Source organism: Actinia tenebrosa, unplaced genomic scaffold (assembly GCF_029948245.1).
Source record: "Actinia tenebrosa isolate PJP-AT-01 unplaced genomic scaffold, QUT_ActTen_1.0 PGA_scaffold1__47_contigs__length_23844297, whole genome shotgun sequence".
NCBI classification, from domain to species: Eukaryota; Metazoa; Cnidaria; class Anthozoa; order Actiniaria; family Actiniidae; genus Actinia; species Actinia tenebrosa.
Genome location: NW_028292578.1, coordinates 19,402,285 through 19,427,953, shown reverse-complemented (window position 1 = coordinate 19,427,953; position 25,669 = coordinate 19,402,285). Strand labels below are relative to the sequence as shown.

The 25,669-nt window shown below is 38.4% G+C and overlaps 1 protein-coding gene and 1 pseudogene across 1 annotated transcript in view; one reads left to right on the top strand and one right to left on the bottom strand.

Moving 5' to 3' along the window:
• The window catches only part of LOC116297782 (uncharacterized), a 46,655-nt gene that overhangs the window by 15,979 nt on the left and 5,007 nt on the right, over positions 1 to 25,669 (top strand). The window contains 21 exon segments of the mRNA XM_089032968.1: positions 15,103 to 15,312; positions 15,886 to 16,048; positions 16,240 to 16,350; positions 16,648 to 16,726; positions 17,295 to 17,357; positions 17,574 to 17,624; positions 17,694 to 17,759; positions 18,325 to 18,407; positions 18,493 to 18,568; positions 18,970 to 19,037; positions 19,182 to 19,252; positions 19,619 to 19,692; positions 21,122 to 21,196; positions 22,166 to 22,223; positions 23,058 to 23,109; positions 23,207 to 23,266; positions 23,592 to 23,692; positions 23,695 to 23,718; positions 24,191 to 24,262; positions 24,605 to 24,707; positions 25,345 to 25,409. Of these exon segments, the coding sequence (XP_088889094.1) occupies positions 15,103 to 15,312; positions 15,886 to 16,048; positions 16,240 to 16,350; positions 16,648 to 16,726; positions 17,295 to 17,357; positions 17,574 to 17,624; positions 17,694 to 17,759; positions 18,325 to 18,407; positions 18,493 to 18,568; positions 18,970 to 19,037; positions 19,182 to 19,252; positions 19,619 to 19,692; positions 21,122 to 21,196; positions 22,166 to 22,223; positions 23,058 to 23,109; positions 23,207 to 23,266; positions 23,592 to 23,692; positions 23,695 to 23,718; positions 24,191 to 24,262; positions 24,605 to 24,707; positions 25,345 to 25,409 (1,725 nt within the window).
• LOC116294191 (uncharacterized) lies at positions 1,556 to 6,096 on the bottom strand (annotated as a pseudogene).

Sequence of the window (25,669 nt, the reverse complement as noted above, 5' to 3'; positions counted from 1 at the left end):
CATATATAATAGCTCAAACCAACACCCGCGACTGCTAAGCCGGCTTTTAGTAGGTTATGGTCATATTCCTCAGGCGGCATAACCTTTTTTACTGGTTTTTCTACATGCGCCTTCTTAGATGGCTTTTCTACCTCTTTTTTTGGGTTCTCTACGAAGTGAGGAATGCCCTTGGTCATGTCAGAGTTCACGTCATTCACCCCAAACTTCATATCCTTAGTAGCTCGTCGAAGTTTGTTGTTATAACCCACAACGGAATGGGTGTTAATAACCAAGTTACTTGGCATTAACCAACAACCAGGCGACAAAGCGTAATCCAGCCGCACTTTGGATTGCTGCACCGCTAATTGATATCTCTGCACCGATTTAGATATGTCATTTTCTATTATTGCGGACTCAAACAGGGTTAGGAATTCCTGTTGCGTTTCCTGTGAAGCGCCTTGGGATCCAACGATGGGAGCGCGGGTATTTACCTGCGCTCCCAGGATGCAGTACACGAATGCCTCTATGCTGCGGTTAATCCTAGCGAAATTCCTTAAGAGCGGATGTCAGCAAACATCAAACAATTAGTGGCAAGCTTCAAAAAATCGATTTTGCTCATACTTTTAGTATTGTTAGCCTATTATGTCCCAATCATCATGGTGTAGTTTATTTGTGAAAATATATTTTTGCTTTTGAGAAATAAGCATTTTTCCCGGAACGGGTAAATATGCTAATTAGTAATGCCTCAAGTTGGCCAACTTCAGTGACATCATGTAACGAAACTATCTAACCTTTGGTATTGATAACACGATTTTCTTATTGCCTATTATCAGTTCTTCGTTCACTGTTATTGTTGAAGATTTCACTGCAATGTGGAATTTTCTACGAATTTTTTCATCGGCCATACTTTTTCCTACTATAAAAGTAGCCTCAAAACAATGGTCATTTAAACTATGTGCGATACAACGAAATCCAACGAGCTTTTAGATTTTGAAAGATGAAGCGATGATACTTCTAATGATATAAAAATTTCTTTGTGTATTTGAACAGTAATTACGAGGGGCGAGCTCAAAGTTACGTAAAATATCAAATATTAGTGACACTGAAATCGACAAGATCGTCTGGTGAGCCGTCGATTAATCATGTATACTATCTTAAATCATTTATGAAACTAAAGTTATAGTCGCTAACCTTGTTTAGTTGGTGAAATTTAAAGCTTCAATTGTGGTTTTATCAATTGTTTGTCAGGTTAAGTGCATCGCATCCGGTTTCAGGTAATAATGTCAGCATGGTACTGTAGAGCGTGACACTTTCCCAAAGGATTGTAACAGCCCTATTTGACATCTCATTTCTTTAAATTTCTTAGAATAGCAAGCTGAATATTCTTTTCTTCTTTATCCTAATGTTTTGCCTCTTAAATGAAGTTTTAAACTGAAAACACCAAGGCCAGGTTCATATAACGTTGACTTGAACGTTATGCTCAATGGACGTTCGTTCGTAGTCAACTCGTGGACAGTATCTGAATAAGCTGATTATATATATAACGCAATACTATGCTAATGACGAGTACATAAAGTTAGCATTTGTTTTGGCATGTACAATTGCCAACTAAGTTCTTTATAGGTCAATGTACGGCTTCTTGCGTTTAACTCTAATGCCAGAAATATCTAGTTGAAAAGAGGAACAGATATCTTGCAACACCAGAATAGAAAACCTGTCTAACTTCTTGCGATTGGCCGAGTCGCAAAGGTCGTAAACGTCGTATATGATTGGATGGCGGGTGGAAACTACGCTAAGAACCTCACTCTGTAAGTCTTGCAATAGTTTCTCTGTTTCAACTTCCTGTTGATCTTTTTGAAATTCTTCATAATCTTGACATTTCTTTTTTCCTGTGACTCGCGAAAAGAAACTTGAAATTTGCTGCGATGTCAGGAATTCTGTGGCAGAGAACATAGGTTCGCCACTGGAGAGCTTTGCTTTTCTCATAGCTTTTGAAACGGAGACAGGATCGGCCTTTTGACCAGTTTGCTCGCCAATTTGATATATTTCTAGCAGGTATTTCTTCTGTTTTTCTGAGTGGCGCTTGCGCTGCTTGGTACTTTTTAGGGCCCAGCCCATTTTCAATGCAGGCTCATTCACTGCGACAGACGGAGTTCGTTCAGAAATCTGTGGCACATCACAAGTTGCTCCTTGCTCTAGTTTAGCTGCGTACATCAATATCGCTTTATCAAAAAAGGTTTCACGCTCCAGAACATACTTGTGCTTGCCACAGTGTATGTGGTTTTGTAAAGAAGAATACCTTTGGAAGGATTTGACGCAGCCTTCTTCTGGGCAAAAGAACAAACTCTGCTCCTCAGGGTCGGAATTATCTTCTTCTGTTTCAAGTTGTGCAGTTGTCTCAGCTTGATGACTAGGTGCTTCGCTCTTTTTGAGACGTCGTGCAGTAACATCAGTAAACGAAGTAGAGGAAGTGCGATCACTACGTTCACCTACAGTGTTAAGGGTTGGTAATTGATGATTCTCTGGAACATCGAAATCTTTCCACAACAACAATTTGCCGGGTCCTATCCCATAAGCTCTCCAGACTCTTATTCCTTCTTCGCTGGGCTCCATGTTGTTAAGGAAACTGATTCCCTCCCATTTCACTGGAAAAGGTATCTGACTGGTTTGCTGGCCACATAACGTTACCATCACCCCCGGCATACCACGTGCTGACTCTATCGCTGCTACCATCTGCTCCGCTGTCTCGATATCATGACCTTCGTTGTGATAGACTTTCATGTGGCTTTTTATCGTTGCTGCCTTGCGGTCGCAAGATCCTTTACCACCTTGAGGGTCTGAGTAATCCACACGGGATAGATGGAGTTTGTGCTTGGTAGCTATTCGCTGGACTGATAGCAACACTGAAGCTGAGTGGTAGCATCCAGCATTGTCTTGTCTAAGAAAGACATTTTTAATTCCTGGTGCAATAGTCCTAAGCTGGCAGAAGATATTATCAATGATTGCCAAGACTGTATCACTTTCCTGGATGCACTTTTCGAATGCATGCACGAAAGTAAGCATCTGCATATTTCCATCTTCACTTCTTCGGATAGCTACTGTTATATGCCAGCTGATGCCACGCTTGCCGAACCAATCGCTCTGCGCCTCACGGAACTTCCTTGGCAGAAACTTCATTGCCCAATCCAGAACAAGGAGTGCGGACTCTGGGTCCAGATTTTGGAGAATATCTAACCGTGCTTTATCTTGATTTATCGAACGTAGAATATGAGCTTTCCATGCCTCAACTTTGTTAACACACTGATCGACGTCATATTTCATTTCATCTTTTTCAGCTCCTTCTTCAAGGTTGTCTAAAACTGTATGCACTTCATTAATAACACCAGGAAATACATCACAGCGGTCACACCTTTCCTTGTGCTCATGGTCGACACAAGGCGAAATGTAGTCTTCGTCAGCTTTAAAGCTAAGAGCGTAAGGTATGCAGTGATCAGGTACTGTGGAACTCTGGGAAATGTGAACCTGTGAGGAAAATGTAGGTTGAAGGTTAATGGCGGCGATGCATGTATTTTTTTCATTGATTGTTAATTGTTCATTACCTTATAGTCGGTTTTGAGATATCTCTTGGAACGTTTTAGCTTTTCATTTTGTTGTTTTGCCCAAGTAAGTCCTTTTCCATATTCATCACCAAGCTTTTCCACCATCTCTTCCAGTTCTTCAAAAGCTTTAGCCCCTTCAGCGGAGAAGTAATCTAATCCTTGTAGGGATTTGCGTACCGACGCTGAACATACATTTAGTACTCGGCACAAGGTGCTTCTACTCATAGGGGAAAAGCCTGATTCATGACAATAAGCTTGATACTGCTGGACGATTTGCTCAGGGATCATTGTTCGGATGACATTTGGAACCTTGATTTCTGTATTTGAAGATAGTTTAAGGGACTTCTCACCAAAGGGCAGATCTTGTATAATATGCGAACCCGTTATAAACGTTAGAAAGTGGTCTAGTTTTTCTTTTGGAACATACATCCGAGCGGTCGACGGGGAAATGATAACTGAACCTCTTCCGTGTAAGAGACGATGATGCCTTGCGATATTGTAGCGGTACCTGGAAAGGTCTGGTATCCATCTCTGTAGTTCATTATAGCTGACTTTATCTGCAATGATGGAAAGAATCTGCCTACGCGTACTCCAATGTCCAGCGTTGTTGTAACACTCAGTGAGCGCGTCTAGCAAAGCAGAATCTATATTATCGCAAGTGTTATAAGAACTACAGACCGAGCTAAGGAGCTGTTGGTGGTCTTGGGGCGCAATCTCTTCAAGACATGCGCCGACAACTTGTTTTGCCTTTCGAGTATGGTAGCGTTTTGTTCGCGCTGACGCTGTGTCCCATGGTGTTACCAATGAGTGGCGAATCGGGCTTATATCCCGTGAAGCTAGAAATGCGTTGAGGTGGTCTCTAGGTGTCTCATATGTAATGGATTTGTCTTCTTCAAGAACCAAGGATACGGACTGTGCCTCTGAAGGCTGGTAAAGGCTCACGGGTGTTTCGTGTAATGCACAGACTGAGGCAGCTGGACTTGACTTCAGTGGTGTTTTAAAGGAAACCTCTGGATCTTCATCCGTCTTTAAATAAAAATATATTCAATTTCATTAACGCCCTTAAATCATCTTGATTATTAAGACAATTTTGTAGCTTTCTACCAATCCCCCTTTTTTTTTTGTCACCCCATGAATATTATTTTGTTGTCTGATCTAAATTGGTAATTTCCAAATATATGATCATTTAGTGTCAATAATGTGCTACTTTTATTTTTCTTGTTACTCTTATCCCTAAACGTTAAGCAAACTTATTATTATGTTTCGTAACATCCATTTTGTATATTCCTTTTAACGCTCTTAAATATAGAGCGTTTTCACGTGACGTCACAGTCGCCATTATGGGGTACCAAAACAATACATTTTCTATCCTCCGGGAATTGAACTCTATTTTTATGCAAATACTGTGCAGAAAGTTTCTATTGTTTATTGCTGTCTTCTCACGTGAGTAAAAACGCTCCATTTTAGTCAATCCATTGTCCAGTGGGCTTCCTGTGGTAGGGAAATGCGCTTTGGGACAATGGAAATATGATCCTCACTCACCAATTGAAACTTCTCAAAATCCATTGCAAAATTCTCTTCAAGCTCTATTTGTTTTAACTTTTTTTCACAGTTGGTGCACATTCCTAGGTTGAATGGTAAATTGAAAACGTTATCCTGTGCTCATAAAATCAGGAGGCTATCAAGTAGAGATGACTTTTAAGGACACTTACCAGAACCAGCTTGAATAAATGTTCCAGTTTGTTTCAACAGCATCTGAGATGCGCCTTTTCCAATACCTCTGTCCGCCTTTGGTATTTTCCCCTTCCATTTGTGTCCAGAAACTTCTTGGGGTATTCTAAATTTCCGTGACTTTTTTGAATTTACGAAAGTTACGTCTACCAGAGCTAATCATTCCTACAAACTTTATGTTAAAGCAGCCAGAGTTAACTGCTACAAATACTCCTTTTTCGTCAGAGTTGTTAATATGTGGAACGATCTACCTAAAGACATTGTTGAAACCGATGGGTTTAGATCATTTAAGCAGAAATTGAAGTCTCACTTAGGTGTTTAATGTTTACATATTGCAGTACACATCGATTAGTATATTTTTTAGTAGAGTCTAGATTAAGGAGGAGACGGGTTCTCTGTTGCTCTGGGTTTCTCGCGCGTGCGCTCACCAGGCGGACAGACTTCATAATCTGTCTGGTGGGTGCGCGTGCGGGGGTGGGGCTCAGGGTGGCGGAGAGCTTGTCTCTCCTTTATTTAGTACATATTCATATACTTATACTTCATTTATAGAGCATTTTTCGCTAATTACGTTGCTTAGGGTCTTTCTTTATAATGCATTTTTGTCATGTTTTGTTGTTTTTCTTGGGAGTTTTCACATAGGGATAACCTCATAACTTCCTTTCAAGTCGCCTATTATTGTGCTTTGTTGTCTTATTTGTATCGCTTTTTGCTAGCCTCTGCTCTTACTTGTATTTTACTATTTGTCAATAATTTATTTGCGATTTGAATAAACTATGTATGTATGTATGTATGTATGTATGTATGTATCCTACATCTAGTGTTAGAGCCCCGACTCCACCCAATGCCAAGAACAGAACGATGGTTTGGACAAATGGTTATTTCTTCTATGTTTTGGGGGGTCTTGAATAAACCAGCGCGAGACAAAATTAAATCCACCTCATTTTCAGGGCCAGAAAACTTGCAACTCCGCAAGTGACTCGAGATGTCTTTCTTGCATGTCAATAGAGGTATCACCTGTGTATCATATGCACGATCTTTACGGTCAAAACCACAGATTCCACCGACAATAGATTTAAAAGAACAGCAAATCTCCATGTTTTGATTCTGCTGTGAGTTAGGAGGCGCATTTTACTAGTGAGTGATTACCTTGCACTTGCAAAACATATTCATATTATAAAAACAACGGCCTGTCAATCAAGGGACTTTGTACATTCGCCGTCTTTTATCTCAATAACGATCAAGTCAACGTTATATGAACCTGGCCTTGGTGTTTTCAGTTTAAAACTTCATTTAAGAGGCAAAACATTAGGATAAAGAAGAAAAGAATATTCAACTTGCTATTCTAAGAAAATTAAAGAAATGAGATGTCAAATAGGGCTGTTACAATCCTTTGGGAAAGTGTCACGCTCTACAGTACCATGCTGACATTATTACCTGAAACCGGATGCGATGCACTTAACCTGACAAACAATTGATAAAACCACAATTGAAGCTTTAAATTTCACCAACTAAACAAGGTTAGCGACTATAACTTTAGTTTCATAAATGATTTAAGATAGTATACATGATTAATCGACGGCTCACCAGACGATCTTGTCGATTTCAGTGTCACTAATATTTGATATTTTACGTAACTTTGAGCTCGCCCCTCGTAATTACTGTTCAAATACACAAAGAAATTTTTATATCATTAGAAGTATCATCGCTTCATCTTTCAAAATCTAAAAGCTCGTTGGATTTCGTTGTATCGCACATAGTTTAAATGACCATTGTTTTGAGGCTACTTTTATAGTAGGAAAAAGTATGGCCGATGAAAAAATTCGTAGAAAATTCCACATTGCAGTGAAATCTTCAACAATAACAGTGAACGAAGAACTGATAATAGGCAATAAGAAAATCGATGTCACTGAAGTTGGCCAACTTGAGGCATTACTAATTAGCATATTTACCCGTTCCGGGAAAAATGCTTATTTCTCAAAAGCAAAAATATATTTTCACAAATACACTACACCATGATGATTGGGACATAATAGGCTACCAATACTGAAAGTATGAGCAAAATCGATTTTTTGAAGCTTGCCACGAATTGTCAATTATATTTCACAAACTCCGTTCGAAATATATGAGAAAACAATAGGTAGAATCCTGCCATTTGTGCTTCGGACCACATTTTAACGCACTCCACTCCCCTAGAGTTTAAATATTGATGACGTAATCCCAGAATCCCGTGCTGCACTAAGTGCGAGGTCACGTTGTACTTTTCATCTTTTTCTGCTGTGCTTCGGACGTACGATAAGGTAAGTGGTTACTAACCGTGTTTTTATCCTCTATTTTATACCTTTTAGCCTACTCCTATACCCAGAATCATAAATAATCCCATTCGGGATACAATTGCTTGTAATATTTTGAATTTTTAGCTCTAGTAGCTACAATGTCTTCTCGTAAACGATCTAAACATTCTTCCCGCCACACGGACAGTTCGTCCGAATCAACAAGCTCTAGGCATAGCAAACGACAAAAAACATCCCAAGTGGACCAAAAGGATATAAATTCAGTCTTCTCAACACTGAAAGAAATCCAAGAAGCGATTTCAAAGACGAATAACCGTATCTCAACTCTCGAAGTTAACATGGAATCTTTCCCGCCAAAACACACCGAGATAGATTACAATGATCTGCTCTCAGTCCAAACAGAAGACATAGACCTGGACTACGATCTCCCAGAATATCAAGAAGGGACACAGTCCCCACCAAGCTCGGCTATTAAGCCACCAAACTCGGCTAATAAACCACCAAGCTCGGCTGTCAAGCCACCAAACTCGGATGATAGACCACCAATCTTGACTGATAAGCTACTCAATCCAGGCTCCGAGTCTCCAAGACCTGAAACTGCTTCAACAAACGGCGAAAATACGCTAATAGATGATGAAATGTATGACCCTGGGGCCACACCATCCTACTGGGAACCAACCAAGGAGCTATCAACCTTCCTAGATATGCACTTTAGGAAGAAATTAAGCCATGACCAGGTGTCAGACATTCTTGAAAATTTCAGTGTTCCCTCACTTGATTGCCTAAGGGCACCCACTCTAGATACCTCAGTTGTAAATCCAATAAACAATCCACAAATAAAAAGATTTGTCCAGAATCGTGATAAAGACCTATGTTTGGCTCAAAAAGCTTTGCTAAACACCACAGGTCCACTTTGTTGCTTACACGATGCCCTATCAACGGGGAAAGAAGTGTCACCTAATCAGGTTAAGAACATTTTAGAACAAGCCTTATGCTTACTAGGCTCTTCAAATTATCTCCTTTCAACTGTTCGCAGGAAAAGGGTCCTAGCGACTATTAGCAACAACAAAAAATAATAATAAAAAAAAAACAACAACAAACAACAACAAAAAATAAAAAAAAAAAACCTGGCAGATGAACCTTTGCCTAATGCCAAAACTATGTTTTTCGGTGAAGATTTTCCCACCTTAGCCTCTAAACAGGCAGAACTTAGTAGGGGTCTAGCCAAAAATCTCTCAGTCCCCACTAAAAACCAACAAGCAAATCGTAAACCAAATTACATTCAAAGGTCCAAGCAGTCCAACCAGTCACGCGGTTTTTCCAAATACCAAAGTAACCGCTCAAACAACTACCGGTCCTTTCGCCCCTCAAAGGGGACAAATCGGGAATCAACAGATTCCTAAACAAATGGAGGGAAATAACCTCAGACCAAGAAATCCTAGACATTGTTACAGGGTATCAATTTCCCTTTTGTTGTGTTCCAGTTCAAAGAATTCCAGTTGTGACAAATTCAACAAAACAAACAAAACCGTTATTAGACGCAGAGATTCAAAGACTCCTGAATATGGGGCAATCTATGTGGACCCCTCCCCAAACGAACCAGGCTTTTACAGCCGCTTGTTCTTGGTGCCCAAAAGAGGAGGATCCTTCAGACCAGTCATAGATCTGAGTCATCTCAATCATTTCATACAGAACTCCCACTTTCAAATGGAAAACATATCGTGCTTAAAAACCATCCTAAGGAAGGGGGACTTTATGAAGTCTATAGATCTGAAGGACGTGTACCTATCAATAAAATTCACAAATCTCAAAAATACCTGAGATTTTTGTGGGAAAACAAATGCTACGCATTCGAAGGTCTCCCCTTTGGTCTAAATACAGCACCAAGAATATTTACAAAACTGACCAAACCGGTCGTCTCGTTTCTTCGAAAAGAGGTGTACGCATGTTAGCTTGACGATTTTCTTTTGTTGGGGTCCACGATGACAGAGTCCGAGACACATCAATGGCATTGAAACTGCTTCAAGACCTAGGTTTCACTATCAATTGGGAAAAGTCCCAGCTGAAACCAAGCCAATCCATTACCTTCCTAGGGTTTATAGTAAATTCAGAGACACTAACTCTGAGCCTACCAGAGGAAAAGTCCAGAAAGTTCTGGACAAATGCCAGAACGCCCTGACCAACCCAACTATGCTGGCACAGGACGTAGCAAGCCTACTCGGCTCTCTGGAATCAATTCGTCTGGCAATACATCAGGCCCCCTTACACTTCCGACGTTTACAGATTCAACTTATAAAGCACCTTCGAATCAACGAACACAACTACGAGACACAAATCACCCTAAACCACCATGCCCAAGAGGAGCTCAGGTGGTGGATAGCAAATATAAGAAAGGTAAACGGAAGTCCAATCAACCCTCCGACCTCAGACCTAGTCATAACAACAGACAGCTCCAAGAAGGGCCTGGGGGCAGTTTGTGAGGGCACCACCACAAACGGTCGGTGGTCCAGCGAGGAGAAAAAGCTGCACATCAATTATTTAGAACTGAATGCAGCATTCCTTGCCTTAAAAGCGTTTATGAAGAACCAACATCACAAGGCTGTTTGCTTGAGAATGGACAACTCTACATCAGTTGCCCACATAAACAACAAGGGAGGAACCCGGTCGAGCATACTTGTCTCCCTGACGCTGGAAATATGGGAGTGGTGCCTACAAAGGAAAATCCTGATAAGCGCACAACATCTCCAAGGAATCAAGAGAGTTTCATGATTCCAGCGAATGGAAAATAAGCTTCCAAGTCATTCAGCCTTTTCCTCAAAGATTGCAACGTCGACCTATTTGCCACACTACTGACAACCCAGCTGCCACAAATTGTGAGCTGGAGGCTCGACCCAGAAGCCCTTTACACGGACTCCATGACATTAGACTGGGGACCCCTAAAGGGATATGCATTTCCACCATTCAACATGATCCCTTCAGTCCTTCGCAAGGTATCTCTAGACAGAGCAGACTTCACACTTGTAGCCTCAATCTGGCAAACCCAGACTTGGCGGCCGATACTGCTCCGACTTCTCATCAAGAATCCAATAATACTTCCCAATACGAGGAACTTACTGAAAGACCCAGCCTCAATCGAAAGGGTCCACTCATTGTTTCCGAGACTACACCTAGCCGTCTTTCACATATCAGGGAAAACTTACAAACAGAAGGCCTTCCTGAAAACCTTACCAAGATACTATTGTCAGCCACTCGACCCTCCACACATAAGGCGTATGGGTCCGCATGGCGGCATTGGAGCAGCTGGTGTCATAAATCAAAGATTAATCCTGTTTCAGCAAAATTAAACCAAATTCTGGAGTTTCGGTCAGAGTAACAATGGAGTTGCTTACAGAACCGTTAATGTTGTTCGTTCAGCTATATTGTCTAGCCACAATAAGATTGACGGTTACCCAGTTGGGCAGCACCCACTGGTAACACAACTGTTAAAGGGTATGGGGGTGAATATCCGACCCCCCAAACCAAGATACAATCACACATGGGATGTCACAAGAGTAACAAAATACTTGTCATCCATGGAAAGTTCCAGAAAATTGTCATTAAAGCTATTATCACTCAAACTTGCCATGTTATTTGCACTCTCATGCCCAGAACGAGTCTCTTCCCTGTCTAAATTCGACTTGTGATACTGCCAAGTAATTCCAGAAGGCATCTCATTCACCTTGACTTCCCGAGAAGTCGAGGATCTCTTGAGGACATGGCCAAAGCCTTCTTTGCAAAATTTCATTCAGACAGCAAGCTCTGCCCAGTTAACACTTTTCAATGTTACTTGAAAGCCACTAGAAAGGTTAGACTACTGATTCCCTCTTTAAAACCAGATGTTGTGTTCATCTCATTCATCAAGCCCCATAAACCTGTTACTTCGACCACTTTAGCCCGCTGGCTACGTGAAGTAATAAAAGCCGCTGGTATTAACACAGATATATTCAAGGCACATTCTGTACGAGGTGCTTCAACAACAGCTGCAGCAAACAACAATGTCCCAATAGGTGACATTATGAACATGGCAGACTGGACATCACCCAGTACCTTCCAACGCTTCTACTACAAGCCAGTACATAACAGCAGCTATGCTAACGCTGTCTTGAACACAGATAAAGCTTAGTTCTTCTAACCCAAAGTCATTTATATTGTTGAATATGTTCAAGTTACGATTAAATGTATTAATTTCACAAACTCACTGTGTTAATGTCTGCATTTATTCAGACATATTGTTGAGGGCGTTAAAATCTACCTATTGTTTTCTCATATATTTCGAACGGAGTTTGTGAAATATAATCACAATTATACAAGGGCCGCGAAGCGGCCTGAAAGTATAATTGAAATTATATTAACAAACGAAGTGAGAAATATATGAGATACCCTCCCGCCCTCGTACTTGTCAAATATTGACACATGACTAGTCATTCCCATCATATATTTCTCATCGTGGAGTCTCTTCACACAGGCGTTAAAAAGATGAAAAGTACAACGTGACCTCGCACTTAGTGCAGCACGGGATTCTGGGATTACGTCATCAATATTTAAACTCTAGGGGAGTGGAGTGCGTTAAAATGTGGTCCGAAGCACAAATGGCAGGATTCTACCTATTGTTTTCTCATATATTTCTCACTTCGTTTGTTAATATAATTTCAATTATACTTTCAGGCCGCTTCGCGGCCCTTGTATAATTGTGATTTTGTTTGATGCTTGCTGACATCCGCTCTTAAACCTTTTCCTTTCATTAACACAAACGGATCCCAAGTGCTAGGAAAAATCATTTGAATCCTAGTAATTAGCGTATTGTTACCCTTATCACCTCCCATGTCACTAAACTCTAGTTCATCACTTGGGTATTCTTGGTGATTCATGTCTGCTGGCTGCTCAGCATTAATACCCCAAACGTAAACAATGCCCAACCCATGCGTCTTACCCTCCTTATAACGAAAGTCTCTTTGCTGTGGCTTAAACTCGTTAATTAACCTTTCTAGGGCAGCGGAGTCGTAGTGGTTATTCATCGAATTAAATGCCTTATCTCCTGGTAGGGGTACGTTAAGCTCCTTCAACAACCTCCTTACCGTAAAGGCGACGTGAAACCGCATAAATGAAATATGAAACATGTCCGCGGCAACACCACAACCTTTAGTGGCAGCCCAAATAGCAAAGTTTAACTGCTGCGGCCAATACCGCATGTTGGGTCCTGCTAACCATTCCCTAGCCTCTTTACCCGACGTATGCTTCAACATCGTCTCTTTAAAGATATCCCTTACTACTACGTCAAATGATTGCTGACCCACTGGAATCTTCAAATGCGTTACCAATTTATCGAAGTCGTTTATACCACCTTGGGCGTCGTAAAATGGGTAATCTTCCTTGGTTATCAATAAATTCTCCGGGAAATTAGGTAGCCTTTCTTTATGCACGGGTGCCTCCTTCGTTATTGACAAATGCTGTGCCTCTTTCCTCTTCTCATGCGGCTCCAAGTCCGCATTGCTGTACATTCTGGAGCCTTGGTAATAAATACCGTCGGGTCTTCTTTCGAACTTACTAGGGTCTGCATGCGGAAACATCTTCCTAAAGGCCCTCTAGTTCCAGTAGTCGTGATGTGGCTGCTCCTCAATATCATTCCCAAAGGCGTCGTACATTAGTATATATAATGGATGTTATACCATCAGCACCTCCACTTTATCCTGAACTTCCTAAGGAACCTAACGAATTAAACGCTGAAAACTTCAGGCTCAATAAAGCAAATTTAATCCTGGCTTACTTGGAAGGGCAGACAAAACACTACGAAAAAGTTAGGAAGAAATACGTCAGAGCCCGGAGTACGCTACATAAGATTGCGATAACTTCAGGGTCCATATCTGTTGTGTTAACGGGCTCCGGCGTTGCTACTTCGCTTACTGGACCGGGAATAATTGTTGGAGTTCCTTTGGCCGGCGTCGGGGCAGCCTGTGGTATTATTTCAGCCGTTGCTACGGGCATTATGAAACAGTTGTCAAGCAAAATATCCAAGCATGACACGACAATAGCTCTGTCAAGGGCTAAAGTAAATACCATTACCGATCTTGTCTCAAAGGCTTTGCGTGACAGAAAGATAGACGACGTAGAATTCTCGCTTATTCTGGCCGAAGAGGAAAAGTACGAGAAATTAAAGTCGGACATAAGGAATAAAAAAACAGTCGTAAAAGATCTTTCCGAGGAATCTCGCAAAAAGATCTACCAGGAGGCAAAAGAAGAGCTTCAAAGAAAGCTTGCTCAGTAAACATCTGCTTTGAAAAGAGCGTGACAGGATTCTATTTACATATCGAACGACAGTCTGGAAATTACGCGTAATCTTATGCCATAAGATTCACTATCTTCTTGGAATCCATCCCAAGAGGGGGTGGTTGGGGTCGATTTCGCGAAATATTTCGTAGATTACGTCAGGGTAATAAGGAATATCCTTATCCAGCCGACAAAACATCCACTCGGCTTTTGTCATATCAGAAACCTCAGGAATAGACTTACCGGTAATTTCAGACAAAAGATAGGGAATAGCTTTGTAATATTTCCCTAGTTTTAATTTTTTCAATGTCTTCCTTAAGTTTTGCGGGGTTGGTTCTTCTAAATGGTCTGTGATTTTCTTCTTTACTTCATCGTCTAAATATACCGGCCGAAGACCTTGGATATGACTCATCCAGTCCCTAAAGTATTTTATTCTCTTATAAGGTGTTTTCGTACGACCTCCATTGGCGTAATATTGCTCTCTGGTAGCATTTGGTACGGCATTGCGAATATTCTTACCACACTCGTAACACTGTGCTGACGTGTCGTCTTCTATTTGCATTTTTTTACCACAACACCAGAAACCCTTGGGCTTGGGTATGTTAACTTTGAATCTTAGACAAATTATACAGAAGTCATTGGTGAACTTTTTACATTCATGCATCGTATATCCAACAAATATTTTAACCTCCGTTTGCGACCCTTTGATTCCCAACACAGCAGCAGTAAGTGCAAATGCGCGCCATTGCAAGTCGAATCGGGGGCATTTTAACAATTATTGAGGAATTGTTAAAATGCGGACGCGTTCGGAATTCCGCGGGTTAAACCCGCAAATATACGACGTCAATCACGAGTCACACTTACTGCTGCTTACCTACCTACCTGCCTGCCTGCCTGCCTGCCTGCCTGCCTGCCTGCCTGCCTGCCTGCCTGCCTGCCTGCCTGCCTGCCTGCCTGCCTGCCTGCCTGCCTGCCTGCCTGCCTGCCTGCCTGCCTGCCTGCCTGCCTGCCTAGCCATCCACTCACCCACCTGGCTACCAAAGTGATTTTATACCAAGCAATCTAATTTTATTTCCTTTCAAATTCCATATATCGTAATCTAACTATGTCATCAGCTGGAACCCCCAAAAATGCCTACCAAAAAATATTCACACTGTCAGATGTCTCTGATAACAGTCATTTTACTTTGCTCTCATTAGCTTTAGATTTTAAGATAAAAAAGAAAATGTCATCAGCTGGAACCCCCAAAAATGAAGAAATATCTCAGAGCAGTTCAGCTGAATCATCTCCAAGAGCTACAGAGGAGGAACCTAAGATCAACAAATCAGAGGCCTTTAATCCTAAAGACATAAAACTAAACCAAGGACAAAGAGAACTAGGAGAACTGACTATAGAAACCCTTAAGAGAGGTACAATTATTTTGAATTAGTCTTCTAAATAATTGGATTCTATGGGATTCCTCTTCTCTTTCTCTCCCTTCTTTCAGGCGGGGAGGAAGGATTACATGTAGTGCGCATGAGCAAATGTAACACACCGTGGCGCTAAACATTGTTTTGATGAGAGCGGCTGTCAAAATCATGACAGCGTTGCTAAGTTATGCCAAGCATGCGCAACAAAAATAACGTCCTACCTCGGCAGAGTCTATTTTTCTCTCTCAACCAAAACAAAAGGAAAATAGGCTCTGCTAGCAGGGAATCTATGGGGAGTCGCATCTCAATTCAAAGTTCAATTTTATCAGTCTTGAAATTAAATTGGGATTTGATTTGCACTTAATAATATCCTCATATTTATAATGTGGGGGAGAATATTGCCCCCTAGATCCTCTAGATATGCAAATAGCTATCCAATACTATGTGTACTTCATGTTTCGCTCCCATGAGGAATCATGTAATGCTCTGAAAGGAAGATGGAAGACCTGTGGGCTGGATTCACTAATGCCTCTTAATGAGAAAGTAAGGTTAAAGTTTGATACAATGCTTTAGAGCAAAAAGATGTACCATCTTTGGAATCAGAAGACAAAGAGGATACTAAGATTGGAATAACCAAAGCAGATGAAACATCCCAGTGGATGGGGAGGATTGGGTTCTTCTCTGGCAATCCAACGGTAGAGACTGTCAAAGGAATTCTCCATATCTATAAAAGCAAGTGAGTAATGTTACACTTCATCAAAATTCATTTTAAGGATTTATTTGTTTTTCTTTGGTCATAATAGTTTCTGTGTCACATAAAATACCTTTGAGAAATATTTTCCTTCCAAAATAAGCTGTTCTGAGCTATCATGCTTGTTGGCTTGTCCTTGCTACCTTTATTCATGTTTATGATTTGTTCATTTTCAGTGAGATGACGTCGCTCACCAAAGGAATTTCCAGAAGTCAGACCATCTGCATGTTTGCAGTCCCAGCAAAGCTTGCATGTATTGACCTTTTACAGTTCGTGGCTCCCTCAGAGTATGTGTTATTAATTGTTTTCCTTGTAAAAAATAAATTAGAACAGGTTGTTGGGCACAAAAAAGTTAAACCTCATGTAATAACAGTGCATTGTTCCTGCCATAGAACATGGCTGCTGTAAAGCCCTTCTATAACTCTGCCACTAATATAAATGCAGACCTTTAATTGTGTTTGATTTTTACAAGGTAGAAAAACTGCCAAACTTGGCAAGGAAGCCCTTAAGTATGCCGAGATAATAGCAAATAATGTTTGATTTTATTGACATAATTTGTTACTATGGTTTTGTAATTTTTGTAGAGAGTTCATTCAACACATTAAGATCATCAGAGACGCCACACCAAACCAGTACATGGCTTTAATCAAGTTTAAAAACCAGGTACAAATAACCAAAATAAATTTTAATTCCATAACAGTGTTTTATTCAAATACCACTAGAGTGCAAACCACATATCCGTGAAATACTACTAACTAAATAGTTCAAAATAGCACCAATGAAACAATTGGAAACAAAAGAAATAGATGTTTTTAGAGCTATTTAGTTTTTGTGCTATTTCAACCATTTGCAATTATGCCTGTCAGTCCTAAAATTCATTCAAAATTGAAGAAATAGAAAACTGGCGCACATACTGTGCACAGTCATAAAGCACGTGGGGGTTGGCAGAACACGAGAGAAGTGTTAGGAGAAGCATGACGCGTAGCAGAGTTCTTCTCGACACTTCTCGAGTGTTTTACCAATCCCCAAGTGCTTTATAAATCCACACAGCACAGCAAACAAGGTTTTCATTTCTTTTGTAAAATACAAATTTCAATAACCGTTATTTTGGATAGGAATGACGCAAATGAAAGTGGGCACATGTGCTGTGTGCTCTTGTAAAGCATGTGCTCCCAACCAATCAGAATGCGAGATTTATACAAGTTATTTTGTAATCCTTTTTTTAAAATAGGAATTAGCGGATGAATTTTACAACACTTACAATGGCCACCAATACAATTCACTTGAAGAAGAGGTGAGAAAACGCTTTGTCAATTGATGGTTTTCAACCATTCCCAAGAGTGAATGAAATAACAAAAGACACGGTGGCCATGTTGGAGGATATAACAAAAGAATTCCTTGAAAATTCTTTTGTTAAATTCCTCCAACATGGCCAACATGATAACCATCAATAAATGCTTTTTTTCATATCATATTCTCAACTATGACACATTCCTCTTTAAATGTACAGGTCTGCCATCTTGTCTATGTAGCAAAAGTAGAAGTCTTGAAATCTTCACAGGTATACTTAACATATTTTATATTGTTTCAAGAAGAATTCCCTGATGTGTCCTGTTTTCTTCCTTACTAGGGAGCAAGTTTACCGTGTTCTGGTCTTACAGAATTGCCAAAGTGTCCAGTTTGCTTGGAACGAATGGTATGTTAGGTATTTCTACTCAGTTATTGCTGAGTTGCACTAGTGATGTAATTTCGTGTTGTGCCGAATGTTCATCAGATGAAATGCAAGTCTTCAATAGAATTCTTTCTGGCTGATAGCACATGGTGGTCAGTGTTTTTGACCACAATGTGGAACAGATAATGAGATTCAAAAACTTTTACCAGCTGATGAAAGCCAGCAATTGGAAGGTGATTTGAAATTTGTGCAGGCCGTTATTTATATGGAAGCTCTTATGAGAAGCGATTAGAGCATCAGTAGTAGCAGAAACAGTAGCAAAAGCAATGGCTGGCAACAGTAACATCAATAACGACAACAGTGCCGACAGCACCAATAACCGCGTCAAATACAATTTCAAGTTCAGAAACATCTATTTTATAAGAGGAATAAGAATAATAGAAGCAGCAGAAGCAGCAAAAAAAAAAAAAAAAAAAAAACCAGCTGCAGAAACAATAGTAGCAGCAGCAGTTACAGCAAGATGCATTTTAAGAACGGCAACTTCAAAACAAAAGCAAACAAATCTCACCTCTACATGTTGTTTGTACAGGATGAATCAGTTGAAGGAGTTCTTACAATCCTCTGTAACCACTCATTTCATGGGAGCTGTTTATCCAAGTGGTCAGACACAAGGTACACCGTTTGTAATAACCAGACTTCTATCAAGGCTTGACTTACAACTGAAATCATCCCATTCATTCTTTTCCTACCTCAACAGCTGCCCAGTTTGTAGATATGTCCAAACCCCTGAACCAACCAGTGAGAACAGGTGCTTGACGTGTGATTCAACAGAGGTAGGAACACTACTACTATTACTACAATTAAAGGGTGATGTACTCGCCTCTCACCTCTGGAGTCTTGGGTTCAATTCTTCGTTTGCACGTTACGTCATCACGGACATGTTGGTACCATTTAACAAAAGATTTCTCATTAGCATCCATTGTTAATGGTACAACAATGGCCGCCATGTTTTTTCTTTTAACTCCCTTGGGAATGCTTGCAATCCATCAATTCCTTCGTTGCACCGAATCTCAAAACCCAACAATCTAAATTCCAGTTCATTCTGTGAATAGCCTTGCTCAAAGGCTTTAGGTCTCAATAAGGATGACCAGATTTTATATTTGTTTAATTGAAGTTTTTCATTTATAATATTGATTTAGATTTCTTCTATAACTCGCTCAATTGTTATCTTTAGAACTTGTGGATTTGCTTGATATGTGGTCACGTGGGATGTGGACGTTATGCTGGTTGCCATGCGTACAGGTATTGAAACAAGCCTATTAATATTGTCCTCTTACAAACGGGTTTTCTTTTGAGTGGTAAAGTGTCTTACCCCAGGCACGCCAGGTATTGGTGTTCTTTTTTTTGTGTGCTTATTTTTGCTCTCCACAATTTGTTTTGTTTCAGGCATTATGAGAAAACTCAACACACGTACTCGTTAGAGCTGGGAACGCAGAGTGTTTGGGATTATACTGGAGGTACTTGATGGCAAAACTCTCTTCATATCAGTCCCAGTTAGAAAGCGTTTCTGATTTCAAGCATGGGTGGGAAATAGAAATTAGTGAACAAAAACAACATCTTGTACCCTTTATTTGCTTGTTTGTTGTTGTTGTGTTGTGTTCTTTTGTTTTTGTTTGTTTGGTTTTTTAGTTTTGTCGTTGTTGTTTTTGTTGTTGGTTTTTTTTTTTTTTTTTTTGTTGTTGTTTTTTTTTTTTTTTGTCGTTTTTATGTGGTTTTGAGATGATTTTCAGAGTTTGCACAAAAAAATTCCTGGAAAACCACTAGAATTTTCTCTTTCCTTTGGTAATATAATATTTCCATATCATTTGGTTCGTTGTTTCCAGACAATTATGTTCATCGGTTAATCCAAAACAAGACAGACGGTAAGCTAGTGGAGTATGGGCCCACGCAAGGTCAGGTAGGTACCTCAATGAGCTAGAGAAAGAAAGAACGACACAGAGTTGTACGCCTGAGTGTTGATAGTGTATGCGATTTTTACTGAATCTCAAGTTAAAACACTGCTCTAATTTGATTTATTCAACAAGCAAACAATGGTAATTATTTTTTAATACAATTACAGACATGTATGTTTGGCTTTCAGCTTAAAGTTATATATTTTTGTGACTCCCTTTCTTGGTTTACTAACTTGTCCCCCAACCCCACCCCACTCCCCCACAACCAAAATTACAGAGATTAACAACATGTAAATTTATATTATCCTGTTGATATAAATTATCAATAAAGTGTTGTCTATTTGCGATAAGTTGATCAAGGTCAAGTAAATATACAACAGCCTTAATAGCCAAAACCATACTGATGCATAACCTTCTACTGTGATGTAAATTAAGTTTATAAAATTAGTATTGTTTGAGATCAAATAATGAACTTGATCAGGAAAGATACATATATTTGGTTTGCCGTGACCTTTGTTTTGCCAGGAAGACTGCTAGAGTACATGCAGGACTATTTCATTAGGCTTGAAATTTAAATAAGTGTTAATTTTCATGGAGGAAAGGAAGCAAGAGAACTTGGAAAAAAAACTTTAAATCATAATCTTAAACAAAAATTAAAACTAAAAATTTTCAATTTGTATGCATTATGCTATATATAACATCTTATATTTATTACCAGTATACTTTTAGTACTACATGTATGATTACTGCCTTATTGCTAGTGCCATACAGTGGTGCACAACTGTGATATACCACAGGAGATAAGATTATGAAAATCATAGACTAATATCAAACTGTGCTAATGTATAAATGTTTATTGCATGAGAGTCAGTCATTCAGAGACGATATGTAGTTTAATGTATGTTTATACTTTAAGTAATGCTGATCTTCATTTTGCCGAGCTGTTGTTCACTTAAAACCAAAACAAATGTCTGAGTCACTTAATCTTTCATATTAAGGAAAAATTTATAGATTCCTCCATTTCTTTATTGACATTTTTTGAAATCCTTTCACTTAAAACAAATTCTATCATTGTTGCAAAACCTGTGATGTTTATTAAATTCTTAATCTTAAAACACATTCCTTCACTCTTGAACATTGTTATTCACGTACAAGTCTTTAAAATTTAATTTGAAATTTACTTATTTGTTATGTTTATTCATTTCTATATTTGTACATCATAATAACACTAGTTTTAGTTAGATTTCTTCCTACATTTTATCTGAATTTTCATTTAAGTTCAAAGAGAAGTATTTGATGAGGATATTCAGATTTTCCATGCTAACAGATGTGATGAATAAAAAGGCAACACCTTGAAGGATGTATTACATTACTTCTGCCCACTCAGTCTCATATTTTATTTAAATTTCTTTATTAATCTTTTCATTTTCACAGCCAGGAGAACTGGAAGCAAAATATAATGGATTACTAGAAAAAAAATGGACTTCAGTTATAAGACTACAAAAAAAAGTGAGGAGGAAAATCTAAAAAATTGTAAATAAAAAATAGAGGTTTTTTCAGAGTTCATTCTGTGAGATAGCCATACCCTAACTTAAATCAGCCCAAAGATCATTGTAGGGATTGATCTGTGATCGACTCGATCCCTAGATTTATTCACCCCGTAGAGATTGTTTCAGGGCATTAATAATTTAAAGGAGATAAAAAAAACAGATTGTGATATCTCAAATAATGTATCATCTTAATTTTTTCTGACAGCAAAAAAAAATAAATAAATAAAATGATTTTGAACTTGCCACTTGATATAGATTTAAAATTTAAATTTAATGACTTATTTGGTTTAAATAATGCTTTTGTTTTCCCTTATCCGAATGTATTTTGTTTTCCATAAATTATATTTTTTTGTTGTGGGTGTTTGATGAAAAACATTGTGGACATAACCCAAACAAAAAGTGATTAACATTTTCTTTCCTTCTTATAAGATTGCTACTCCATTTTCATTAAAAATGCCAAATTTGATAATAACTGGTGCTACTAGTAGGGAATGTGTAGTTCCAAAAATTATCCATCCCCCCACATGGAGGAATTTTTTTAAGACACCCCCCTACCCACTGGAAATTCCAATTTTCTTCCATACAAACTCTGTAATTTTTGTTCTTTCTCTTACCCCCCTACTCTTTGGAAATTCCAAATTCCTCTGTGGGGTGGGTATGGATGATTTCTGGAGATACACAATACATAGGTGTATAGAATACAATAAGTGAATTATCTAGAAACAACACAGTGTACATAAAAAATTTTGGCACTACACTCAAATTTCAGATGTCATTCTTTTGTCGGATAATTTGAGCAATTGACTGACAGATGACAAATATCCAGACATCCCCAATCATAGCTAGTTGAGTGGGTCACATAAATAAAATGGTTATAAGTAGAGTATAATTAGAGTACAGAAATTAAATCTATTTTTGACTGACACAGGTTATGGACCTTGAGTCCAGGTTGTCTGAGGCAGAAAAGGAAGTGCAAACAGGTGGTGGTAAGAATATCCTTTATTTTATTTTTTTTTTTTCTTTCTTTCTTTCTTTCTTTTTTTAAGAATATCCTTAATTTTTGTTTTTCAAAATAATTTTATTCTGAAATTTGGGATAAGGAATGGTAATTAATTAATGGTTACTTGTGTTACCCTTTCTAACCCCACAAAAACTTGGTCTCACAAGTAATAGTCAAAATATCTATCATTTTTTATCAAAATTATTTAATTCCAAAAAGTGGGATAAGGAATGGTAAGATTGGTGTTACTTGCCTGACTTTTTTACACACAAAAAAAATTTAGCCAGTAAGAATAGCCATTATTTTTTTCTCAAAATATTTAATTCTGAAAAGTGGGGTAAGGATGGATGACATTGTTGTTACTTTACTTGGCCTTTCTTACCCCAAAAAACCTTGTTTTGACTATGATTAATGAGTTTGGGTAATGCATACATTTTATTTACTGTCTTGGGGGTCCACGTGGAGATAATGGTTATACCTTTATAGACAAACACTCTAGCCCAAGGTCCATTTTCCTAGAGACCAACAGGCAAAGATATTCTCAGTATGATAGTATATAAGCTGGTAAATGATATTTTTATTCTTTTTGAGTAATATTCAATTTATAAAAAAAATCATTCAAATTTTAAATACTGACTGTTTAGTCCATAAGAAACAGAACTCTCAAACGGCCACGGCAACATTCTGAACTGGGAAAAAATTAACGTTTAGAAATATATGCACACATGTGTAAGTTTAAAAAAAATTAAATGCATTGAATTGTAGTTAAAATATTGTTGCATAGAATAAGATCTAAGAAGAAATATTACTTTATTTCTAGGACCAAGCAAAAATAGATCTCCTGAAGATTGGATACCTAGGCCGCCAGAAAGGTAACTTGATGCACTGTGAAACATTGAACTAACCTGTCCTGTAAAAAAAGTTTCAATTCCAAGTGTAATTCGTTCATATTTTCATTGTACTTCCTAGATATTCCTTGTCAAGTCATAGAAGTCCTATTACCAAGGTCCTATTTCATCCAGTTTATAGGTAAGTAAACTTGAAATACTTATTGATTATGATTGTTGTTCATAATAAAAGGGGGGTCTTGACAATGCTGTACCTCATTTTGCACTAGACCCCACCCTCTTAAATAATACCTGGTACCTTAACGTGCATTTAATTCTACTTCTGTTTAATTGTTTTTAAAATCACATATGGTAAATTTATCGTTATTGAATAAGAAAATTGTATCGGATTATACAATGACTTGTACCTTGAGTTATGTCAAGTTTACTTGGTCTATGTTTTAAGCCAATCAGAGGCAACTCAGTTATATTATGTTGATCAATAATCATTTATTGCTCTATCCTAGTGTTATGGTAACATCGTCGGAAGATGCCACTGTCAAGGTTTGGGATTACGAAACAGGTGACTTTGAGAAAACACTAAAAGGACACACAGATGCAGTGCAGGACGTGATCACACAGGAAAATATTTAGGTTAGTAGATAAATGTTCACTCTTTTTACTTTATTAGCCAATGTGCATGAGTATGAATCTCTAGCACAAAGCATGATGGGAAACTGAGTACTTACAGTTTTTCAGGTTCCCTAAAAATCCCTCTGACAATTTTTTCTTCAACATTTTCTATGAAACTGTGAGTATTTCAACAGACGACAGAGTAATTATTTTCTGATAATTCTTTTGATTTCCTTGTCCTGATTTGTGTAGTACTCAGTTTCCCATCATGCTTTGTGCTAGAGATTCGTGCTCGTGCACATTGGCTATTGATAATGTTGACAAGATGTCATTGAAATGTCATATTTTTTGTTATCACTAGTTTTTCTTATAATTTCAATTTCAAATTCAATTTCCAAAGTTAACCTTTCCTTCCGTTCTCCCCTTAAATATCTCAGTTCAAACAAGTTTAATGTCATTTGATAATGGGTGTGTCTCTCTGTTGTTATTTCAGCTTCATGTTCTGCAGATATGACTATAAAGCTATGGGATTTTCAAGGATATGAATGTGTGAAAACATTGCATGGTAAATACTACCTAGCAGTCTTGATTAATAAATCATTAGTCATAGCGCAGCGCACTGATTCTAAAAATAGCGTAAAGATTCAGACAAACATTGCATTCTGTTTAACCGCTACGAGGATTATATGAACCGATTTTATTTTTACTTAAAGTTACAATAATAACCCATGTAAACTAAGATCAACTGCAATCGGCTGTGAAAATTATGTGTTGAAAGTAAACTTGTAAGTTTGTTTGTCCGAATTTCACCTTTGTCTTCGTTTTTATGATGTCACGGTTGCGCTGCGCCATTGTGTCATGTGTCTATGATGTTATTAATACTTGATATGCCATTAATATTAACCAGGTCATGATCACAACGTATCTTCCATATCATTTATGCCATCTGGAGACTTCTTAGTGTCGTCGTCTCGAGACAAAAGCATTAAAATGTGGGAAATAGCTACTGGGTAAGTCAGGGAACAATTTATTCATATCTCTAAATAAACTGACAGTGAACAAATAATAAAATAAAAATTTCCCAACTTACTAGTATTTAATGGTTTTCATAGTTACCATTTTGGTGGAATCGAACAAAACATTTTTTTCTTAATTAGTCTCTTGGTTATACCATCCAACATGACCACCACCATATCTTTCGATCAGGGTTCGTGCTACTCCTTAAACTCCTTGAATTTAATTCACGTTTTCAAGGGCACTTGAAAGCTCTTGGATTTTACGATTTTAGAGAAACTCCTTGAAAACTCCTTGAATTTTGCTTTGATCATTACTTGCATGGTTCTGAAATAGATCTAGTCAGAAAGATTGGAAAATCTGAAAGTCGGTCATGTGCAACCACCGTGTAAAACGTTGGCATATTTAGCTGAACATACTCCTTGAAAATTCATTTTTGGGTCCTTGAATACTCCTTGTATAGTCCTTGAATTTTAAGTGTTTACCTCAGCACGAACCCTGTTAGACATTTCATTCCCTTGAGAATGATTGAAAATATTCTATTTGTGACCTTACGATGGTTTAAGTTTTTAAGAAAATCAATCCATCCCTAGCAGATCAGATTTTTTGATGCAAATCTTCTGTTTATTACAGGTATTGTGTGAAGACCTTTCTTGGTCATAGGGAATGGGTGAGACGGGTCAAACCAAATGCCAATGGTAAGTACATTTTTAATTTAAACTTAGATACCCTTAAACAACCTCTGAGCTAATCAAGGTCAGGGCACAGCTATAATACCTCTCAGAACAAATTAAAATTTAGTTTGTTTTGTGGAGGGAAGAAAACCAGAGAACCCAGAGACAACCACAAGAATCAATGGAGAGACTTAATAAACTCTACTTATGTGTGGGCACAGCTAAAATATCTCTCAGAACGAATTGGAATTTAGTTTGTTTTGTGAAGGGAAGAAAACCAGAGA